Source organism: Aspergillus wentii (assembly GCF_001890725.1).
Source record: "Aspergillus wentii DTO 134E9 unplaced genomic scaffold ASPWEscaffold_7, whole genome shotgun sequence".
NCBI classification, from domain to species: Eukaryota; Fungi; Ascomycota; class Eurotiomycetes; order Eurotiales; family Aspergillaceae; genus Aspergillus; species Aspergillus wentii.
In genome coordinates, this window is record NW_024467838.1 from 2,146,492 (window position 1) to 2,159,188 (window position 12,697).

Genomic DNA, 12,697 nt, shown 5'->3' on the forward strand with positions numbered 1-12,697 from the left:
GCTGCCTGGACAGAATCTACCCCCAAAACGACAATGTAGATGGGTGAACCGAATAACTGGGCAGATTCCGTTCCGCGGATGACCAGAATTGATTAGATCAACCATTCATGCTGCAACAACTCCTTCGCGGACTTGCGCTGCTCGGGGTCGATCGTCAGCATTCCTCGCACGAAGTCGATGAACTGCCCGACTTCAGCATCACTGACTCCTTCTGGTCGGGATAAGGGCATTCTATTCCCATTCAGCATGCGCTCGAGACTAGTAGGCGTACTTCAGGGACGCGGGTGAGATTCCCTGTAGCTGTTAATATGATTCGGCATTATGGGACGCAGACGTACCCTTATCATCGAAAAATGAGCTAACGTTCTTCCCCCGCTTCAAAAGCGAAGATGGAAACGGACCAAGAATCTCAATCATCTTCGCTAATCGATCATCGTCCACCGTCCAGGTGCCGTATTTCGAGGCCTTACCGGAAAAGGGGACGTATCCTTGCACAAATTCGATCATCTGAATTGTTAGCATAGTATGAACAGAAACGACTAGATTAACTTACCAAACATCCCAAGCTCCAGATGTTCACACCAGGGCCCCATTCGGCGCCGAGGGTAACTTCGGGTGCTCGCAAAGCAGGCGATTGAATGGAATCCGTCAAGTGACGATCCGTCCATGATGCTACAGAATCAGTACTGTACTGAGAACGATAACTAGGATAAACATACAGACGCCAAAGTCGACAATCCTGATGTGCGGCTCTTTCATCTCAGACACCAGCGGAGTTCTAATGACTTCTCTCAGGGGCACAACAGCTATTAGCTCTAACCCTGCAGCTTTTAAGAGCGCTGATGTAAGATTGCAAGGGTTAACAGACCAGGCACCAGCAGTCATTCTCTTATAAACGTGTTATTCTTCTACTTTAATTTCAACTTGAAATTTATCTTTGTCCTCTATTAAAAAATGGCAACGATGTTGACAGAAAGTCCAAATACCCCGTTCTGGGGGCCACCAACTGCACAGGCAAAGTCGGTATTTCCAGCACAACTATCGCTCTTGGATTGATTAAGCTGATTTCTAGCATAGTTTCTGTGAGGAGGTAATGATATAGCTTACTATTATCAGCTGCGCAGCTGTTGAATGCTCACGTGGGGTTAAAATAGGATTACGTGGTGACGAGATATATTGCCGAGTTTATCAATACCATGACGAATCTGACCTACAGTACGCATCCTTTTCGGCGTTGAATCAAAGCATGACCTAACAGACCAGTACTATATGCACTCTATGGCATCCACAGGCTTCGACAAAAGGCAAACTCGAATATTCTTCGCGCCCTTCCCTACTGGGGCCTGATGGGAGTGGGTATATGCTCGGGCATATTCCATACCTCATTGAAATACCACACCCAAATGAGTAACCGTTTTGTTCGACACCTTTGACTCTCTTTGCACTGACAGAAATAGTGGATGATCTTTCCATGCTCCTCACTACAACGCCAATCCTACACCGTGTCTTGACTGTTGGCGTTGAACGCGGAAACTCGATACTTGTGGCCATCCTATTAGGATCCATCCTGACAACCATTGTCATTTTCCATGTAGCGACTGATGAGCTTCTTTTGCATTCACTCTTCTTCGTGGGCTCAATTGCAGTCATCGGTGTCCGAACAATGCAACTCATTAACAGCGAGACTCGAGCCAATTCAACTTTTCGGCAGCAGATTTGAGGTGTTGTCCGTTTTGGAGCAGGTGAGATTGATATACCACACACTTCATCGTATATAGATTGGTAATACTGGATTTAGCCATTTTCCATCTGGGATACTTTGTCTGGATCGTCGATAGATGGGCATGCGGGTTCCTGAAAGAAGTTCGGGCCGCAGTGGGCTTGCCATGGGCTTTTCTTTTTGAACTTCATGGATGGTACGTTCTTTGGCCTGGCTTGGGAGTCTTGCTAATAAAGCCTCAATAGGTGGCACATCTTCACAGGCATGGGCGCGTACATCTTCATCGCCGCCATAGACCATCTCACATCGAATGACAGCGATGAGGAGATTGAAAAGGCCATAGCCTGGCCTGGTCCATGGGCCTCGCGGTCATCTTTCGCCGGGAAATTCGAAATTGGCCCTCAGGCTGGTCTTAAGCGAGAGTGATAATGGTTGAAAACTTTAGTGCTATGATACAGGTTTAACTCTATACCTGTGGAACCATTTCAATGTCGGGTTTTGCTCCTGCTGTGGCATACAGCTGGGCGTGGATGTTGGACATGATCAACGCGAGTTCAAACTGGTCGACGGAGATATTTCTCTCGTCTCGATTCCAGTTGCAGGCCATGTTTCCAATGATATTTTGCCGCCTTCGTAATCACCAGAGGAAACTCTGACCAATCGAGTGTGAATGGCCCAGAGAAACTCGGCCAAGTCACCACGACTGCCGTTGCCCCATACCGAAAATAACCCTGAATGGTGAAACGGTGAAACCTGGCACGTAGGAAATCGAGAAATAAGGGTCAGCTCCACGTCGAAGAAATCTCTCTAACAAACCACCGAGAAATAGAGCACTGCGGTTCGAGAGGCTCCTGAGCAAAATCAGTGGATTTTGGCAGAACGTGGTGTCAGACACTCATGGCCTGGACTCTATCTTTGAGGTTCAAGCCAAAGCAGGAGATGGCTGTGATAGTAAGTGTACAACGTCATGGTATTGCTCAATTGCAACGCCAGCTGACTGCGACAATCACCCAGTCTGCGTAGTCCAGCTTTTCTTTCTCATATCGCTTATTTTGAAGGGCACTCATGAGTGTTTGCGTTCGTAAACTTGCATCTTTCGGCCTTCTTTTGTTCAAAAGATCCAGAATCTGCCCAGCTAGACTTCTGCATTCCGCAGCCAGTCTACACAGCGCCTTTTCATTCCGCTGGGGCATCGATTATCAGGAGCAAGAAGCTTGTTTCTCTTGCAACATATTCGTGGCTCGCATTATCCTTCGTGGCACCAGAAGCCGAGTCATATATTTCCCGCGCATTATTAACCACCTTGACGCCAAAGACAAAGGTGATGCTATTTCCGACTAGCCCGTGGCTGCCAATGGGTCCATGGTTCCGACGCTCTTGAGGTTCCTGTGGCTGATATCATATGGAATTTAAAACGTTAGCATCTCCGACACCCGCTGCTGCGCCGTGGCTGGTTGTCGGACTGGAGCGACTGATGAACTGGCACGGCAGGCTTGCAGGGATTGTATCCTGTTGCTGCATCTCCACTTGGTCATGATTGGTTAGGTGAATAATTGCTTTTTCATGACAGTGCATTGAATTTATCACGATGCATCGATGGATGACAGTCGATGATGAGATGTGTTGAGAGAAGAGAAGTGAAGAGAGACTCTCTAACATCTTCCCTTTTGGGCCTAGTCTGTTGCCGACTGACGAATATTTGTCAACAATAATTGCTTCTTCGATCATCAGAGTTGCATCGGGGGAGGAGTCTATTGAATTTAAAGATTTAAAGCAAATGTGGCATGAGGTTTATTTGACGTTGGACAAATGAGACAGTAGACGGGTTCATCGATCATGGACCCTGACTATCCAGTCCTCTGAATAGCTTCATGCTCAACATACTCCACAACCATCCCATCCAAACGCTTAACCCTCATCTTCCTCCCAACGGGCGTCCTACTCACCCCTCAACACACTTGAACGCCCTTGCCCAAAAAACAGCTTATCCACCTTGGTCGTCAAGTGTCTTGAAAGGGCGCCAGCCTATCCTTCTCACCGGCGATGATCAGCACGGAGAGATGGGCGGATGAAACGGCGGCGACTCGAGGCTTGTTTCGGTACCGTTAGGAGGGAAATGTAGGGTCTGTACTACTCCGTAGAGATATAAGTGAAGGATTTGTCAGGGATATATAATCAACTGCCACTATGTATACGAAGGCAGTCGACCTCAAATGCCGACAATCCCCGGCACTCCAAAAAATCAGACACCAAACCAAACGGGCCAGAAAAGTCTAATAACAATAGTCCATCCATAACCAGACAACCTCATGATTCATTATTATTTATTCCATGATTCCCATCCAAACTAACGACGCCGATCGGACGAATCACCCAATCGAGCCATGATCGCCCGTGTTCATCGCCTCTCCACACGTCCACAATCCCCCATGATTGGCAGCGTATTAATTACGATTATCCTTCTAGCTAGTTCTAGTGCGCAACAGCGCTCATTAATGGGTATCTAGTCTGTCTTTTTCAGGGCGATTCATTCCGTACAGAAACCCGAAACGTCCGCTCAACCTTCAGCTCGCGCTCGTCGGGATTCGAACTCGGTTCAAAGCCCGCATTCAGCTCTTCCTCGCTGGTGTTGCGGTGCGGGTCGTGCGAGCCCATGACCGTCGTCGTGGTGCCGGTGTATTCGTCGTGGCTTCCTGTCCAGAGATGGCGGGCGTCGTCGGGGTTGGTGCGGGTGCGTGAGCGGCGGGATTTGGAAGACTTCAGCCCGTGGCCGAAGGTGGAGGAGAGAGGGAAGGAGCCCGGGGTGTGTGGTGTGCTGCGGGAGGCCGAGGAGCCGTCGCGCAGGAAGCGGATGAGGGGGCGCAGGGTGGTGAGGGAGCCGGCGGTGATGCCGAGGCCTGCTTCGATGTTGGACCAGATGGAGATGTTGGATGTTGCGTCTATATCGTTAGTATACGATCATCATGAGAGTGGATGGAGGCGTACAGAGAAAGTCGTGCGATTTGTAGTTGTGCAGATAGGGGATGCGGACGATGACGGCAGCACTCGCGCTGTGGTTGTTAGCTTGATATAGCAGATACAGAGACGGAGAACATACATGCACCCAAGGCCCAGAATCCCAGCAATGGCAACCTTGGCCCGTGGATTCATGCGCAAGTTCCAAATCACAAAAATAGGAAGCAACCCGATCGTAAAGTCGGTAATGGCCGCGCCCACACTATAGATATACGCGATATCCAGCAGGGTATCGGTATTAATACACGTCCCCTTCTCAGACATTCGATTCCAGAAAAAGTCGACAGGCTGACACTGGAAGACGGTGAAGAAGAAGAAAAGCAATCCGACGAGCAGGGTCAGGCCCATGGCGGCGTAGAGAATGTAGCGATGGATACGGTCGATGGTGATGCGCAGGAGGGAGATGATGATGGAGAATTTGGCCATGACGCAGGTGAAGAGGTAGAAGACTTGACCTAGCCACCAGCACTGAGCAGTCAGTAGGATGACGAGAAAGAGGGGAAGGGAACATACGAATAAAGCGCGATGGAAGTGGTCGGGATAGAATGCGAAATAAGTCATCTTCTTGCCCATGCCATACTTGGGTCCGATGAGACCGCAAATCGCGAATCCGAGATTGAGTGTCTATCCAGTTAGTATTCCTTCTGATCTCAATTACCTGGAGGCCTACCATCGCAGCAACCATCGTAGCGTCATCCCACCCAAACGCCTTGACAACCCTTAATCGTACAAAACATCGTAGTAAGACTGTGGTGAGAGAGATCGCCAGCATAACCGCCGTGACGACGGTGATGGCCTTGCTCCTGCCATCGTCGGCCATGGTGGTGCAGCATGGTGGGAGAAATCCGGGGGAGACAATCCTTTAAGAGGAAAGGCAGAAGAGGCCAAAGCAGGGCAACCCAACGGGGTGGAATTGCGGGTCAATAGCAGCAGCCCTAAATTAGTGCCGAGTTTGTAGAATCAATGATTCATAGGAAGGCAATAATTCTAATAATTATATAATTCAATTATATTTCTTATTATGTTTGCCTATTGTCCACTATTTATTCTTCTTTGTTCTCTCTTCCCATTGTTATTCCCTCCTTTTCGTTCCTGTCCTGCCTTGTCTTTGTCTGTAATCTTCCTGATCTTCACGATTAAGTTTGCCTACTCCGGTTTCATCGCCGACGGGGATTCCCCGAAGGGAACACCTTGCGATTACTCATTCTGCATCGTCCAATTACATAACAGACGCTTGGTATTCTCGACATTGGATAGATACGTTCTGCAGATTATAATTCACGTACACATATGTACAACATGTCCAGCACATGGTCTGGCACTCGTGCTGACTGCTGGGGAAACTCCGGATCCACCCGCTAGTATTACATGCAGATGCACTAAAAAGGGGGATTTTATCTCGTTTCGTCAGAAATACTAGTGCAGTCTAGTACTGTTTAGTAGAATGCTAGACCACTAGTAGGACTGCGCTGTCTAGGGATTAACTTAAAGCATCGTCAGGCATCTTAAGAATAAGATTGATTAATTGATCTGTGAGCATGATCTACGTCTATGTATATCCAAGATGGAAAAAGCAATATCCTGATATATCACTATAGTACACTGTCTACCTATCACGGCATGGTACTATTCGTCCCATTCATCCCCCCCATACCACCACCACCACTTCCACCTCCAATCACACTCTCACTATTCGCATGTCCCCCATTCTCATCATAATAAGCCGCAATGCTATAATAGCTATTATCCGTATAATCACTGCTGGCATTCACCCCAATCTGGATCCACGCAAACAGTCCCTCCTCCACCCCCTCGCCCAGATACACATATTCCGGGAACGGGTCGTACGCACTCGACGCCTGCTCCACACTCCACATATCGTCTGCGTTGGAGGTGATGGCCTGCGTGTTGGTTGTGTACGGGTACGTAGCTTCGACAGCAGAACGGAGGTCTTCGTTCCAGAAGAGCTGGCCGATCTGCGTGACGCTGCCGGTGCCGACTTGGAGGGTGTTGTTGGGGAGGATGGTGGCGTTGAGATGCGTGAGGAGGTGCGTGTGGATGGCGCGGCCGTCGTAGTGGCCGGGGAAGATGGTGTCGAAGGTCACGATGCCGTCGGCGTTGGTCTGTTGGATGCCGCGGAGGTAGGTGGAGTTGTACCCGTTTGCTGCGTAGTTGCCGGAGGTGGAGATGCCACTTCACATTACCATTAGCGTTCTTCTATAGATAAAAATCCATAAGAGGGATGTACCTGTAAACACCCGTCGCATTCGCCTGCCAAATATCCACCAGCGCCCCCTCGACCGGCTTGCAAGTGTTGATATCAATATACTGCACTTCAAGGAACAGATCCACACCATCACAGTGCTCTTCCTCCTTGACATTCTGCCGAATCACCTCGCCCCAGACATAGTACGGCCCATCCGTGACAGTGGGAGTAAGAATGCAACTGGTATTCGCGGCAAAAATGACAGACTCGGGCGTGTGCGGCGAGTAATCCAGCAACCCGGTTTGGTTGTGGTTGATGGCTTCCCATTCTTCGAGGGCGGCGAGGTCGCGGCGGTATTTTTGGGGGTCTATCATTAATATATCTCAACACATACCAGATAGGTGAAGCTTACTAGCAGTGATGCCGCGCTTCTTGCGGAGGCTATCAACAGTCTGCGCACGACGCTTGACGTTCTTCGCGTGTAAATGGCGAGCACCGAGAGTGGTAGAGCAAGCGTCTAACGCCCGCTTCCCAGACGAAGCCAACACATCCCGAGTGTGAATCTCCCTCTTCACAGCGTGGGGATCGTGTTTCTCGCCTGGATGGGCGAAAAGGGGAGTAACGAGTGTCGCGAGGAGGAGTTTGGAGAAGTGCATCTTGCTTGACTTGATGATTATTCTATTCCATTGAATAGCAGAGAGAGTGACGGGTTTATATATCTTTTCTTTTACTCTATCTACTGCCGCGTCATGTCCACGAATACATCCAGTCTCAGTCTCAGTTAAACTACTGTCAACAGCCTGCAGAATGTTCTATACAGAATTCTTGGCGCCGCGTGGCTCGTGAATCCCCACACATGCACCGATTTACAAATACGCGATTTCCATTGGCCGGCCAATTCAAGCTTAAATGCTTGGCCGGAGAGTGGTTTTCCGTTTCAATTCCTATTGGCGGAATATTGAGTACGCAACGCGTAGTATTGACAACTAGACTATTCACAAACTTTTATCTACCACTCGGGCAGGGTATGTATATACATCAAACCTCAGTCTCAACCTCCGTCTTGACCTTCTCCGTCTCCTCCTCGTCACCAGCAAAAGTCGACTCCCGCATAAACGGACTCCTGCGTCGGATAGCCGGCCCCTTGAGCACCAGCACAACAGGGACAACCGACAACGCAATCCCGATAAACCCAAGCAACGATCCAGCCCATCCGAAACCGAGGTTGTTGAACAGCACATACGAGGCGAGGGGGAGGAAAGCACCAAAGGAGTTTCTCCCCAATGATGCAGCGGACAAGGCAGAGGCGGCGTACTTTTCATACGCGTCCGTCAGGTAGTTGATCACAGCCATGTAGATGGAGTAGATGCCCACACCGGCGGCGGCGATACCACACGTCGGCACGATCCAGTGTACGTGCGGAAAACTCGACCAGCCGTACCAGAAGAGCCCGCCCGCGAAGAGCAGACTACCCGGGATAGCAGTGTAGAGGCGAGCTTCGGGGATGGGCTTTCCTGGGATCTCCTTATTGTTCGCCGCAGAGCGGAAGTAGATCCAGTCCTGGAAGGGATTGAAGACGGTGCCGATGAGGGCGCCGACGGAGATAGCGAGCTGGATGAGGCCGGTTTGGAAGGTGTTGAAGCCGTAGTTTGCCGCGAAGGTTTGCACGACCGAGTTGAAGAAGAGGTAGAGGATTCCCCAGGCAAAACTGATCCAGAGGGTGAAGAAGGTGACAACCGGTTCGGTGAGGAGCATACGCGTGGGCCGCTCAAAGGAGATCTGCATGAGGCGCCAGACGGACGTGGTGTTGAGCTCGGCGAGGGCGTAGACTGGGCGGCCGGTTTCCTTGCGGATTTTCTTCGCGCGACGGGACAGGATGACATCCGCGCGGGTTTCACGGAGAATGAACCAGAAGATCGGCAGGAGGCCGGTGAGATAGATGATTTGGATGTAGAAGATCCAGCGCCACTGGTCGGTTTTATGGATGGCCTGGATAGCAGAGCCGATGAACGGGCCCAGCGCGATGCCCACCACACTGGTGAATCCAAACAGCGACATGGGCAGACTACGCGCTCTATCACCGTACCAGACATCCGTGATACTGCCGCCGACGATGTTGATGGACACAGACGAGCCACCGCCGCCAAAGAAGCGAGTCACGACCAGCGTGGCAAAGTTCTGCGCAAACGCGGACGGAAACAGCGAAATGATGAGGATGATGTATGCGACAAAGTAGCCGGGCATGCGACCGGAGGATTCCGTAAGAGGGACGAAGATGAGCGGCCAAAAGGCAGCGCCCATGTTCCAGGATGTGGTGGCCCAGGCGAGATTGGGGAAGGGTTCGTTCTGGACGTGGAAGCGTTCTTCCATGTAGTTATTCCCGGCACCGTAGGAACCGGCTGGGATACCAGTGAGGATGGATCTACTTATTAGTATCATATATTGTATATGTATGTAGATGGAACTCACATGAAGCAGACAGTCACAGTCAGTAACCACTTATATCCTGGACCCCAGTTGAATGGATTCTCCGGATCATCCTTTCCATTCCAAGTATGAATCTCCAGCTCGGTGCTGTCTCGCATCGGATGGCGTCCAAACTGGCCGATTTGCGAGTCTCGACGGAAGAAGGATGACATTCTATAGTCGTAAGTATGTATATACACCAACATAAGAAAGGTATGCATACCGTCCTCTGAACGAATCATCAAAATGGTTGCTATGCACCGCACTCGATCTCCTCCGATCCAAAGGAGGCCTTCCACCACGATCCCCCACCTGAGGAGGAACCTGCGGCTGTGGAATCTGGAGATGCTGATTCTGCGTACCGTTTTCAGCCATGATGGGTGATACTTTCGGATAGAATCAATAGTTCCAGTTGATCACTGCAAAGTGCAGTCGAGAAAAAGAAATTTAAACCACATGGCTGATTAAGCAGACCCTGGAGTCTGGAGATTGGAGACTCTCCATTGGAGTGAACTGGAGACTGGAGACCAGGACTGCAGGAAGATTCTGCTCGGAGAGTTCGTGTCGTCATTCAGTGCTTGCATACTTTGTCGGTATCCCGGTGAACGGACCGATTCCGAGTGATGCCGATGCTGCATATTCGCTGCATCTTATCTTATGGCAGAGGGATTAATATATTCTTCATTCTTTTATATTCTATTGATGTCATCTGCTCTCTTCTCTTTCCTCTATTCTCGATTTCCCCTTCTTCTATCTGCTTTTGCTGTATTCTGCCATATCTACATCTCATACTATGCAGTATATCGGCATCGATAAAATCGCAATCCCGACTCCGTAGAACCCGAGCCGTTAACCCACAGTGGATCAAACCTGTTTCTGAAGCTGTTACTAACATAATTAACAACACATCCACTTAGCTGACATTATTAAAGAAGATTAATTAACAAGGATTCTGGTGTCTGTCGGACACGAGTGCTCCGCTTTATAGCTCAGGCAGCTATTAATGCCTGAGGCCGAATCTGGCAGCCAAGGCAGAGTCATGACATCACCATCGATCGAAAACAGGATCAACCCCGGATATCGACCTGTCGGTGGCTGTTTTGACTTGTTTTGACATGGCCTGACGTCTCTGACTTGGTTCTGGGCAGAGTCATTATATCATAGCTGTTTGATGAAGTATAAGTAGGTCTGTGTCGCTGGCTATCATCAATCATAATCATCTTAACTCTTTACCATTATTCTACATACTACTACACACTACCCACTAGTACATATTGATTACCCCTCCTTAACTCCGATACTCCGCACTCCAAAAATGCCTCAAGTCCCCGCAGCCTCCAGCCTCACAGACCTCTTCAGTCTGAAGGGCAAAACGGTCGTCGTCACCGGCGCCTCCGGCCCAAGAGGCATGGGCATCGAAGCCGCACGCGGCTGTGCCGAATTCGGCGCCAACATTGCCCTCACCTACTCCTCCCGACCCCAGGGAGGCGAGCAAAACGCCAAAGAACTCGCCGAGACGTACGGCGTCAAGGCCAAGGCCTACAAGTGCAACGTGGGCGACTGGGAGAACGTGTCCAACTTTGTGAACGCCGTGCTGGCCGACTTTGGGCAGATTGATGCCTTCATCGCGAACGCCGGCAAGACTGCCTCGTCGGGTATTCTGGATGGATCGGTCCAGGACTGGGAGGAAGTCATCCAGACCGATTTGACGGGTACTTTCCACTGCGCGAAGGCTGTGGGCCCGCACTTTAAGCAGCGCGGCAAGGGGTCGTTCATTATTACTTCGTCCATGTCGGGGCATATCGTCAACTTCCCCCAGGAGCAGACTTCGTACAACGTGGCCAAGGCGGGGTGCATCCACCTTGCGAAGTCGCTGGCGAACGAGTGGAGAGACTTTGCTAGAGTGAACAGCATCTCGCCGGGATATATCGACACTGGCTTGTCGGACTTTGTGGACAAGAAGGTGCAGGACCTGTGGATGTCGATGATTCCGTTGGGTCGGAATGGCGACGCGAAGGAGTTGAAGGGCGCGTATGTGTATCTGGCCAGTGATGCCAGTTCGTACACGACGGGCGGTGATATTGTTATTGACGGTGGATACTGCGTGCGGTAAATTATGATGTATGATTGACGACTGTATACATAATGGTATATGAATAACAAATATATTCATTCAATTCAAAAATCCTAAGAAGAAGGCCCTTTAACACTCGTCGTAACCGGCCCCTTTTCCACATAAACCCCCGACCAGAACCAATCCTCCTTTCCTCCTTTATCCCCGTTATCCAGTCTCAACTGTCCAACATGCCAATCGGCAGAATTGGTCGAGGTCGACGCACTCACCCCCTTGACCACCTGGGTTAATGCCTCCGTCCCATTCGACGCCCACAGTCCAACCGTCTTTGCGTCGAAATCAATCTCATACGCAAAGTTATACCACTGTCGCGGCTGCAGCGTTGTCGACCAGTGCGTTTGCCCATCTGCGTTCCATTTCAGCGTGTTGTCGCTGCCTCCGGATTGGCCGTATTGGAGTTCGGTGAAGTGGCTCTACTTTCATTAACATCCACATATTATATCAAGATAAAGGGACGGTACCTCAAAGAAGGCAATTTGATGCTCAAACTTCGGATTCGGGGCATTCTTCTTATTCGTCTTGAGCGAAAAGTGATAGAATAAATGGCCGCTGCCGAGATCCTCACTCGTCTGGGGAATGAGTTCGGAACGCATCATTTGCTGGCCGTTCCATGAGGAGGTGTCGTCCTGCACTATTAGTATATATAAGTATTATTTCATTGGCAGACGTACGATGGTGATGCGAATCCCCTGCGCATCGCTCTCATCAGCGGGATTCTTGTTCATTGGCGCCAGACCGAGATAGCGACTTGTTGCGCCGGACCCGTGAATGTACCACTGGAAGGGTTCGAGTTGGTTGGACCATGACCCTATCTTATTAGTGTATATTTATATATAGTAATACGGGGGTAAGGGCATACACTGGTCAAAATGGTCAACGGTTATGGAAGAGTTGAAAAAACCATTCCAGACGACGTCGCCGCAGTGGACGAGGGCTGGGAGGGAGAGGAGGTAATTGAGATGCTTCATTTTGCTTTGTTTTGCTGATCTGAGTAGAAGGGATGAGTGTATTTATATTTGTCGAGATGAAACATGGTCAGTTCAGGGATGTTTCACATATACAACAACCAAATTGATTCATCTACACAAAACCCAATCTTCACGAAATAGAGTACTGAAGCTTTCTAAGTGAAGTCAAGTGAGATGAAATAATATAT

At 49.9% G+C, this 12,697-nt stretch overlaps 7 protein-coding genes across 7 annotated transcripts; 2 read left to right on the plus strand and 5 right to left on the minus strand.

Annotated features, from left to right (window-relative positions):
• Nucleotides 1-92: 92 nt before the first annotated feature.
• Nucleotides 93-885, minus strand: ASPWEDRAFT_175782 (uncharacterized protein; the record flags this gene model as incomplete). Its single annotated transcript, XM_040831413.1, has 5 exons — nucleotides 93-182; nucleotides 272-294; nucleotides 339-507; nucleotides 554-672; nucleotides 720-885. The coding sequence occupies 5 exons, from the start codon at nucleotides 883-885 to the stop codon at nucleotides 93-95; spliced, it is 567 nt and encodes a 188-aa protein (XP_040686178.1).
• A 69-nt stretch (nucleotides 886-954) lies between these two features.
• On the plus strand, nucleotides 955-2,146 carry ASPWEDRAFT_175783 (ceramidase; the record flags this gene model as incomplete). The annotated part of the gene is made up of 7 exons (XM_040831414.1): nucleotides 955-1,019; nucleotides 1,078-1,090; nucleotides 1,155-1,215; nucleotides 1,264-1,407; nucleotides 1,458-1,652; nucleotides 1,799-1,916; nucleotides 1,966-2,146. The coding sequence occupies 7 exons, from the start codon at nucleotides 955-957 to the stop codon at nucleotides 2,144-2,146; spliced, it is 777 nt and encodes a 258-aa protein (XP_040686179.1).
• A 2,091-nt stretch (nucleotides 2,147-4,237) lies between these two features.
• On the minus strand, nucleotides 4,238-5,555 carry ASPWEDRAFT_116810 (putative integral membrane protein; the record flags this gene model as incomplete). Its single annotated transcript, XM_040828685.1, has 5 exons — nucleotides 4,238-4,659; nucleotides 4,706-4,770; nucleotides 4,818-5,203; nucleotides 5,249-5,359; nucleotides 5,406-5,555. 5 exons carry the CDS (start codon nucleotides 5,553-5,555, stop codon nucleotides 4,238-4,240), a joined length of 1,134 nt encoding a protein of 377 aa, XP_040686180.1.
• A 779-nt stretch (nucleotides 5,556-6,334) lies between these two features.
• ASPWEDRAFT_140372 (intradiol ring-cleavage dioxygenase) lies at nucleotides 6,335-7,597 on the minus strand (the record flags this gene model as incomplete). Its single annotated transcript, XM_040829400.1, has 3 exons — nucleotides 6,335-6,928; nucleotides 6,984-7,308; nucleotides 7,354-7,597. 3 exons carry the CDS (start codon nucleotides 7,595-7,597, stop codon nucleotides 6,349-6,351), a joined length of 1,149 nt encoding a protein of 382 aa, XP_040686181.1. The 3' UTR covers nucleotides 6,335-6,348.
• Nucleotides 7,598-7,979: 382 nt separating this feature from the next.
• Nucleotides 7,980-9,526, minus strand: ASPWEDRAFT_54102 (putative MFS multidrug transporter; the record flags this gene model as incomplete). The annotated part of the gene is made up of 2 exons (XM_040838009.1): nucleotides 7,980-9,363; nucleotides 9,411-9,526. The coding sequence occupies 2 exons, from the start codon at nucleotides 9,524-9,526 to the stop codon at nucleotides 7,980-7,982; spliced, it is 1,500 nt and encodes a 499-aa protein (XP_040686182.1).
• A 1,196-nt stretch (nucleotides 9,527-10,722) lies between these two features.
• On the plus strand, nucleotides 10,723-11,520 carry ASPWEDRAFT_117466 (SDR family oxidoreductase; the record flags this gene model as incomplete). The annotated part of the gene is made up of 1 exon (XM_040828738.1): nucleotides 10,723-11,520. One exon carries the CDS (start codon nucleotides 10,723-10,725, stop codon nucleotides 11,518-11,520), a length of 798 nt encoding a protein of 265 aa, XP_040686183.1.
• Nucleotides 11,521-11,594: 74 nt separating this feature from the next.
• Nucleotides 11,595-12,509, minus strand: ASPWEDRAFT_117646 (glycoside hydrolase family 131 protein; the record flags this gene model as incomplete). Its single annotated transcript, XM_040828755.1, has 4 exons — nucleotides 11,595-11,954; nucleotides 12,003-12,167; nucleotides 12,213-12,349; nucleotides 12,401-12,509. The coding sequence occupies 4 exons, from the start codon at nucleotides 12,507-12,509 to the stop codon at nucleotides 11,595-11,597; spliced, it is 771 nt and encodes a 256-aa protein (XP_040686184.1).
• Between the last annotated feature and the right edge of the window lie 188 nt (nucleotides 12,510-12,697).